This window comes from Humulus lupulus, chromosome X, assembly GCF_963169125.1.
Source record: "Humulus lupulus chromosome X, drHumLupu1.1, whole genome shotgun sequence".
In the NCBI taxonomy this organism is placed as follows: domain Eukaryota; kingdom Viridiplantae; phylum Streptophyta; class Magnoliopsida; order Rosales; family Cannabaceae; genus Humulus; species Humulus lupulus.
In genome coordinates, this window is record NC_084802.1 from 56,112,766 (window position 1) to 56,121,671 (window position 8,906).

General features: G+C 32.9%; 1 protein-coding gene across 1 annotated transcript; it reads right to left on the minus strand.

The window, feature by feature from the left end:
- Positions 1–661: 661 nt before the first annotated feature.
- LOC133807167 (uncharacterized) lies at positions 662–6,879 on the minus strand. The gene is made up of 7 exons (XM_062245339.1): positions 6,463–6,879; positions 5,290–6,051; positions 3,899–4,254; positions 2,530–2,741; positions 1,621–1,877; positions 1,357–1,535; positions 662–1,196 (listed from the first exon to the last, which is right to left on the minus strand). The coding sequence occupies exons 1-7, from the start codon at positions 6,722–6,724 to the stop codon at positions 1,113–1,115; spliced, it is 2,112 nt and encodes a 703-aa protein (XP_062101323.1). The 5' UTR covers positions 6,725–6,879; the 3' UTR covers positions 662–1,112.
- Positions 6,880–8,906: the final 2,027 nt, after the last annotated feature.

Here is an 8,906-nt window from a genome sequence, read left to right on the forward strand (position 1 = left end):
TTAAACATGTAATATGACACAGGCACAAAATTTACACAATTAAACAAAATTATATAAAATTTATAAGACTTACCACACATACACATACATAGTTAAAAACAATACAATACAAATATCACAAATGGGAGAGAAAAGAGTCTTTTTAATAATAGGTATTCCTCTCCCCTCCTCCACACACCCATGTATCACTGGGTTAGCCACAAATGGCTCTTTAGAGTTATTTATTTATTATATTTAAACGTAAAAAAATTAATAAATATAACAATATTTTTTAAATTATTATTTTCTTAAGCATGATAGATGGTTTTTAATTAAGCAGGATGACTCGAAAATAATCCGTTTATTATACGCGTTAAATGGATTACATAATTATAACGCAAAAAATTAAATACGTCACATCACTCAATCACATTTGTTTTGTGTCGTGTCAAAAATTATCAGCCCTATTATTATCTTACCATATGCCATGTTTTTAAATCAAGGTAGGCTTCCTTATAGTTACAAAAATCCAATTCAAATATTAAAATAGTTATTTTTGAAATATTCCAGTATGTTTTTGTCTTTGTAATAATTTTAAAAACTTGTACAATAAGCTGAATTGGAAGAAATCAATAAAATCAAATATCGTATTTTTCAAATCTCATGAATACACGGCTCAATATCCCACCAAAATTTGTTATATTAGCAATACAAAACATGAAATGCAAAAGACTGTACTTTGTAGTGGCAGTAATTAGTACAAAGGTATCTGTTGCTTCACTCGCCTCCATACAAAACAATGATCAAAGAAAAGAAAAGAAAATGAAATGAATACAATTAAGAGGGGACGATAAAGTAGATTTCAATTTCTTTTTCTACACTTGAGATAAAACACCTCATGGTAATGATGTTCGTCCCCCAAAACAACTCACTCCATAAAACGTCAGTGCTGCAAAACACTTGTTTTACACAAAAGTTGCTAAAAATCCCAACATACCGTATCTGCGAATAACACCACATGTTGGAGATTCTACAACTGAGCATCAAGCAGCACGCACTGAAGAACAGTTTGACTGAATTCCATCCACAGAAACCAGATTCCCAAAAAAAATGGCTAATATAGGACGTATTATTTACTCAGTTTCCTTGTGCCGAATGTTTCGCTTCTCCTCTGACCTGTGATGATACAGCTTGGCAATGGCCCTTCTCTCACAGTCCTGCAACATTGAAAACCAGATATCTAAGTTTAATTTAATACGTGTTCCTATAACATCGTCCTTTTCAATCACCAATTTCATATTCTTCTGAACAATTAAATTGTAGAGGTATCTCATTGTAGTCGACTCATTGGCTGATGTAGATTAATGAATTATTCACCTTGAACATATTAAGATGAAATGGTTTTCCAGGATTCATCCTTCTTAACTTCTGGAATGTATAGGCAAAACTTAGCTGATCGCGGGGAGTAAACCGTTCAACCTCATTAAACCAGAGACAAGAAAACAAATTTGACATTGGTGTGTGAGCCCGAATGATGAAAGACCCTTCTGGTACATCTACGAATAATAGGAAAAAACAAATGTAATGAAAATTATGAAGAAAAACTACATTCAACCAATGATTATTGAGAAAGATCATTACTGCTGGGGAGAAGCTTTTCTGAATCTGAGGCATTAAATCTAGTCAAGCCATCAGCTTGATAAAATTCAAATTGTTGATCTATGATGGTATGGTTGTACTTGTTCAATTTCTTATTTTGCATAACCTCCTCCCAAACACAATGTCTGTCATAGTGATTGGAGATTGCATACTCCTTATCCTTTCGCCACAGGAAGTATTCCAATATGAGTAGAGGGTCAAGTTGGAGTCGTAATTTGCTGTCTAACCAAATAGAATACCTGCAAAGATTTGAAAAGTTTAAAACAAGAGCTACTCAACATAACACACGAACAACTCTTAATAAGGAAGAAGGAAAAAAAACAATACTAGGAAGTGATTTGCTATTAGGTGCAGCAATATGGAACAGCACAAAAGAACAACAGCATAATGAAACATAAAATTTGTTGTTTATATTTGTCATGGGTCTATTAATCTTACTAGAACTCTTCGATTCCATCAAATAATTTTTTTATACAGCATGGAAAAACATTTTAATTTGGTACTAGGTGGTACAAAGTTAGAATTTAACAGCAGGGAGATCTGGAAAATTGTGTCAAAAGGTTTGTAGAGATAAGAAATTGATGGGAATGGAGAAATGGCATTGGATCAAAAAAAGATATATGAACGGATGTTGTACATGTTCTATCACTGTTTTTTAGAGACAAACAGGTTCATCAATTTCTTGACCCTCTACTCATATTGGAATATAAATTTGATCGTGCATCAATTTTGTGTTCGAAATAAGACAAAACATATTACATATGCAAAGCAGAGTTGCATACATTACAAAAGGGGCCAAGGTACAAGTAAACGTTTTCTTTTAATTAGAAATAAATGTAGTCATTAAATGATATTATGCAGCAAGAAACGTTCACATAGTATTATTCCCACCTTGCAGATGGAAAAAGCCGATGGGGTAAAAGTTTTGGTATTTTTCCAACTCTCCGCATATCAGCATATGGCAAGTTCTTCACCACCACAATCCTCCATAATCCAATAAAACCCATTCTGTCTGGTGTTTGACCTTCTGAAGAAAGTGTTTCTAAAGTAATCTCATCAATGAACATGACAAAGCAGACATTTTTCCTTGACACACGAGTGACCTGAAATTAATTAACTGACAATGAGCCACATTTAATGTTCAAATAACAGATTAAACAAAAATTAGTTTAGCTAGAAACTAAAAACGATATCAGCACCAATATTCCCACAATCAAGTCAACTCAAGTAGGACGATATAAAAAAGTTTTTCTTCAATAAAGAGTTCTCCACAATCAATTCGACTGAGAGTAAAAGTTTATACTTCAAGGCATACAATTTATAACGTAGATTTTGGGACACAGTAAAGCCTAAAACCTCTTAGTTTCAAAAAAACAAAACAAAAACAAAAAGGCAAAAGAAAAAAAAAATGAAAGCTTTCAGAATTTTTCTGTTGACAACCATTCATTGGGAAGGGAAGAAAGGGCAAAAAAAGATAAAAGTAAGGGACTTTGAGACAGTTAGACAAAAGATGATCTGAAATTAAAGTTGGTAAGAAACTTAAAATTTTGGTTGTCAATATGAGCAGTTCCCACAAGTGCAGATTGATGGTGAGTTGCATTACTTTTAGGTAAAGTTAGAATCTGAATATAAATACACAAAACATTATATAGACAAAAAGAAATCAATAAAATTGAAAATCTTAAGATTAGATTCACATCAACAAGAATTTGTTAACTAAGAAGCACTGCCAAAGCAGATTTGCTTCAAATATACCTAATTAAAATTTTCTAACCATTTCAGTGTAGAATTACTTCATAGAAGTCAAATCTTAGATAAATATCTCAGATCATGTGAATTTAATTTATTATCTTCAAGTTCAAATTGTTGCCCTTTTCTTTCGTTTCATCATATGCACAAATACACCATATAAGGGGCCAAGTCTCATCAAAGAAACAACATGTTAAGTTATAAACATTGGTGTCCTACAAATCTCAACACCAGGATCAAATTGGTCAAATTTGAAATTAATGTGCCTATGTAAAATTTCCTTTATAGGCACTCACCATCAAAGGCTTTTCAATTGAATCTTCACCTAGTAAATGAATTTCTAAACAAGACATTACATCCTCATGAGATTATAGTTCTCATTAGAACACATTTTTTTTTTTTAAAAAAAAAAAAGAAGAGCAAGTGCAAATACACCACGGAAACCTGATAGCACAAAGGAACAAAAACAGTGAAACAGTTTAATTTAATAAAATGTAAACGATCTCCATACCGTTTTACCAGTAGGCGTTCTCAAGCGATCTGAGTTGCCAAATATACAAGAGCTGACAGCAATATGGCATCTGCTCATATAATTTGCATCATCTTCAGCCAAATCAAATCCAGTACTTGAGGACCCTTTAGGACCTTTAACAAAACCACAATTTATTTTTTTATCATGTGCCAAGAATGAATCTTCCCTTTCCTGCAAACTCTGATGCCCTGCAAATTTTGGTTCCCAATGCTCCAATCCAACAGGTTTTTCCTCAAATTCAGTATACTGCAAGCTAAATCTTGCAAATTTTCGACTTTCTAGAGGCTCTATAAGGTGTGCAGTAGAGTTTGCAAATTTCATCTCACAAGAGGAACCTGAATATTTAATCATAAGAAGTTAGGGTAGATTAAAAAGAATAAGAATCAGATTAAATATTAAAAATCACTACCAAAAGTACAAATAAACACCCTTTCCAACAAGGCATGTCCAAAGTACTGGTCATGAGACAGCCACTTTTCCCATTCCAGCCTAATGAGTAACAAGCAAGATCAACAATAGACTGATCACATAACATTTATTCTCACATCAAGGGGATTTAGTCTTGTGAATACTTGTAGATTGATATAAACCAGGCAGTTATTTTCAAATCAATTCTAATATTTTCAACATCCACAAGAAAAAGACTGTAAATCTTATCTTTGTAATTACGCAAGAACTCAACCCTCTACTCTCATAGTAGACGCATCAAAAAAATGGTTTCCAACATGAATAAATATTACAGAAATTCAGTCATTCAAAAAAAAAAAAAACACTTTCATTTTGATCATTCTAAAATTATATACACAGGCAGCTTTATATTAATTTCTCAGATCTGAAAGGTTGTGAATTGTCCATTGACATAACATCTAACATCAGCTCTGTGTTCAAGAGTATGCTGAAAAGCTTATCTCATAGCTTCAGAAGTTAATCCTTTATTACAGTGCCCAAGAAACCAAATAAAGACAAAAATGATAGAAGAAACATGTATCACTGCACAAAGAACTAAAATATGAAGCAACATAGAGAAGCATAACAGGTAAAATTAACATAATTAATGGATGTCTACATTAACTGCTACAGTACCAAAATACTGATCCCATTAATATACACATAACACATCACTTATTATCTCGATGAAGTTTTGTTTGAAGGCAATGACTCGACAAAGTAGTAAGATGTTCAACTGAACAACAAATTGATAGATCCAAGCTACTAATTTAGAGAGACGAATTGATGATGAAGTTTGATGATAAAAATGACATAATCATTCTATTTATAAAGTAATGTTTGCTTGAAACAATCTATTTAGAAAATAATTGAGCATTTTGTTTAAAAAAATAAATAAATAAAATAATTGAGCATAAAATTACCGGAAAACTTCCGCCGTTTTCCTTTCCTTTTCAAGTCTGACCGAGACTTTTTTGAAGATTGACCATCGGTGACACTGACATCTCTGGACTTCTTATTAGCTTCAACAATATTTTGAGAATGCTCGGAAGAATCCTCCCCAAGTGATTTGCTGAAAGTGCTCTCAGTCTTATGGTCATTATTCTCCTTATGCGTTTTTTCTATGTCAAAAGGATCCCCCTTGCCATGTCTACTATCATCATACTCATCTCCATGAGCGTCATGATAATCTATCCCATCATCATACTCATCAAAAGAATCAATTACATCATTTTGCTTTTCTGAATGTTTGTCATCCAATTGCTCATTTTGACTGACATCTTTAAATGATTTTCGTGCATTTTTTAAGGAGGCCTCATATTCAGCTTCATACATTTTCAACTCATTACGCCCAGCTTCGTTGTACAATCCAACCCCTTTCCCATCTGAATCCTTGAGAGAACTAAGAATAACGGACTTCTTGTCAAGGTTCTTTAGTTTCGCCGAAGCATCACTACTATCTATAGCTTCATCTCTAGCACCTACTCTACTGTTGTCTACCGTATCCTCATTGTAATCGTTGTCTCTTCTCCTGTCATCCCTATCCCAATACCTCGAATCTCGACCATGAACTACTGACCCCTTACCAAACTTGAGGACTTTATAAGTCTTCGTCCGTGTCACATTGACTAGAAAATCAAGGTCATTCCTTAAATCATCATCCTCGCCATGAAACGTATTTACTTCTGCATCAGCAAAATAAAGAGATACATAAACAATAATTCAAATCAGTTGAATTCTAGCTAAATTCATATACTTCCCTTCCCCGATGACAACTATTTGTGAATAAACATAATAGCTCGTCTCAAACACCAGATAAAGCAAAACAAATATTAGTTTCCATTTCTAACTACTAACCTCATAAGTTCTCCATTTCTGTGCAAAAACAACAGAAACGACAGAGATCAAAAATTTCCAACACAAAGAAAGAGTATCACAAACAGATAATGAAACGATTTCTCTCAGCAAACAAACAATGTCAACAGAAATACGAAATGCACAAAAAGCACAACCAAGATAGATAAACATTTCCGCTCAGTACCAAACTTCCTAATCAAAAGACACGAAGAAATCTGAAATGGAAACTGAAGCAATACCTCCATTTTCCTTAGAAATGAAGTAGTAGAAGAAGACAGTGAGAACGAGAACTAGCGAGAGAACAACGATGACCCCGCCGATCGAGACCCCAAGCAGTCCCCTATTGGATCGACCCGGTCGGCGATTTCGAGCCAGTTTGTGTGAAGCGGAGCGGACCCCGACGGTCACGTGATCCGAGACGCCATTGGAGTGGTGGTGGTGGTGGAGATCGTGGGCACGTGAGCCGAATCTCTCCGCTCCCGACTGCCTGTATGGGGCCATTGTAGCATTGTTTCCACCACCGAACTCAGATCACTACACAAATATTGTTCTCATCTTTGCTTTTTCCGATTTATCTATTCTATTCCGATTATTAATTAATTAGTTTGTATAAAATATATTTTTAAGAGTGGGGTTTGGGAGAAAGGGTGAAATGCTAAGATCTCTCTCAAAAAGTCTCTTTTAGGGGTATTTTTTTGTTTGTTGATTTAATACAATTTTATTTTAACGGAATATGTTTTTTATTTAGTAAATCTTTATCTTTATATATTATAAATATAAATATAAATGTAAGTTTAATTATAAATTGTTAGATTTAATAATTTCTGCTGTAAATAAATTGAAAAATATAATAAAAAGTACAAACCATAATAATTTTTCATCACATATTTTAAAATTTTATATTAAAAATATTTAAATTGCTCTATATTTTCAAAACTACAACCAAAGAACATTTAAGAACATTTATGTGCTTAAATTTATTATTTTATTTTTTTATTAATTATTTATTTTATTATTTAACGTATTTTGTTTATATAAATATATATGTAATAGTGAAATAAGATATACATATACATATTTTATTATGTTACTTTTTAGTTTTTTTTAATGAAAAATTACTTATTTTAATTCTTCTAACCATTAATTAAATAATATTTATTCATATATAATTTTTGTTGACTTTAAAATTTTTTAAATCAAATAAATATTTAGATTCATAGTTTTAATTTAGAATTTTTTTTAATATTGACTTCGTTTTTCATCAACTAAAAAAAAGTAATTGAGCAAAAAATATGATTCGAATGAGTGAAAACAAAGACATTGATTTTTATGTGGTTCAGTAGTTAATTCTACATAGTCCACAAATCACTTTTATTAATGTCTTTGCGTTAAAGCTTCAAAGCAATTTCACAGAGTCTAGGTACAAAATTTTGTGCATCCCCTATAAATGACTAAGGTTCTGGTATTTATAGTCTCAGCTACAAGTACTCATATCCACGATTTTAGGGAGAGGTTATACAAATATCTTATTTGAATTTGAAATACAAACGACTCAATCAGCAATTCAATATCTAAACTAATCCCTAGAAAATAGGGATGATTTACTTGAATATTATTCTAACTCTTTTAAACGCAGTATCAAGCTAACGTCAATATTCTTCGAGCTGACATATATCAGTCGATCTTTCAAGCTAGCTTCCTTATTTAGAGCTGGAATAATCCATTACTTTGTAATTGTAGAAACATTATTAATGGTAATAACATTTAAATTCGAGCTTAAATGTGATATCTCCGAGCTCACTCTCCGAACAAGAATATTCAGTTCTCAGAAACAGGGTATAACATTTGCCCCCTCAAAAGTATCTGCTCGGATCTCAGTAGGAGAGACTTTTGAATTTCCTTCTCCGAAAAATGTGCCCACCTACCACACTCGAGTGTGTATACGTGGCATGCTCATATTGGCTAGTCAATTTTACTCGATGTACTGTCGTTGCACCTTCCCATGCACATTTTTGCATCCATTTCCTGTAATCCCCATCCATTGGATTTTAATCCCACAGTCAAGATCATTCTTGCTTTTTCTTCTATATATACCCTTTTTCATTTTTCAAAGTCCTCACTCATCTTCTCAAAGTTTCAAAGCCCTCTCTGTCAAGAACCACAAAACTCAATGCTTCAATTTCTTCAAACTGTCGTTGTTCTTCAAGATTTTGGGTTTTTGCTCTTCGATTTGTCTTCGTGCACACATCCTACTCAAATTTCCAAGTAAGTTCATCAACTTTTCTCAGTGTATAAAATTTTCATGCATGCAATTTTGTTTTCGATTCCCTCTTCTTGGTGTTGAGATTTTTTACGAGAATATATGTTTTGGGGTATGAAAACACGTAAACAAGTTGTTTTTAGGTACAAAAATTATGGGAATAGGCTTAATACTAGTAGCGTATTAGGGAAGATTTGTGTAAGGCTTTTTGAGAAGTTCAATAGTCTACAATTTAGGAAATTGTGCCCGAATTTTTAGGGATCTGTAGCTTAACCGCCACAATACTCTAGTAACTCTTCGAGCCTTAGGCTAATGTAAGCTCGTAGCACCTCCACTTTCAAGCTATATTACTACCTGAGAGGACCCTCACCTTTACTATTTCTCTTGGTAGATGTCACGTCCCGATTTTGAGAAGGAAAGGTG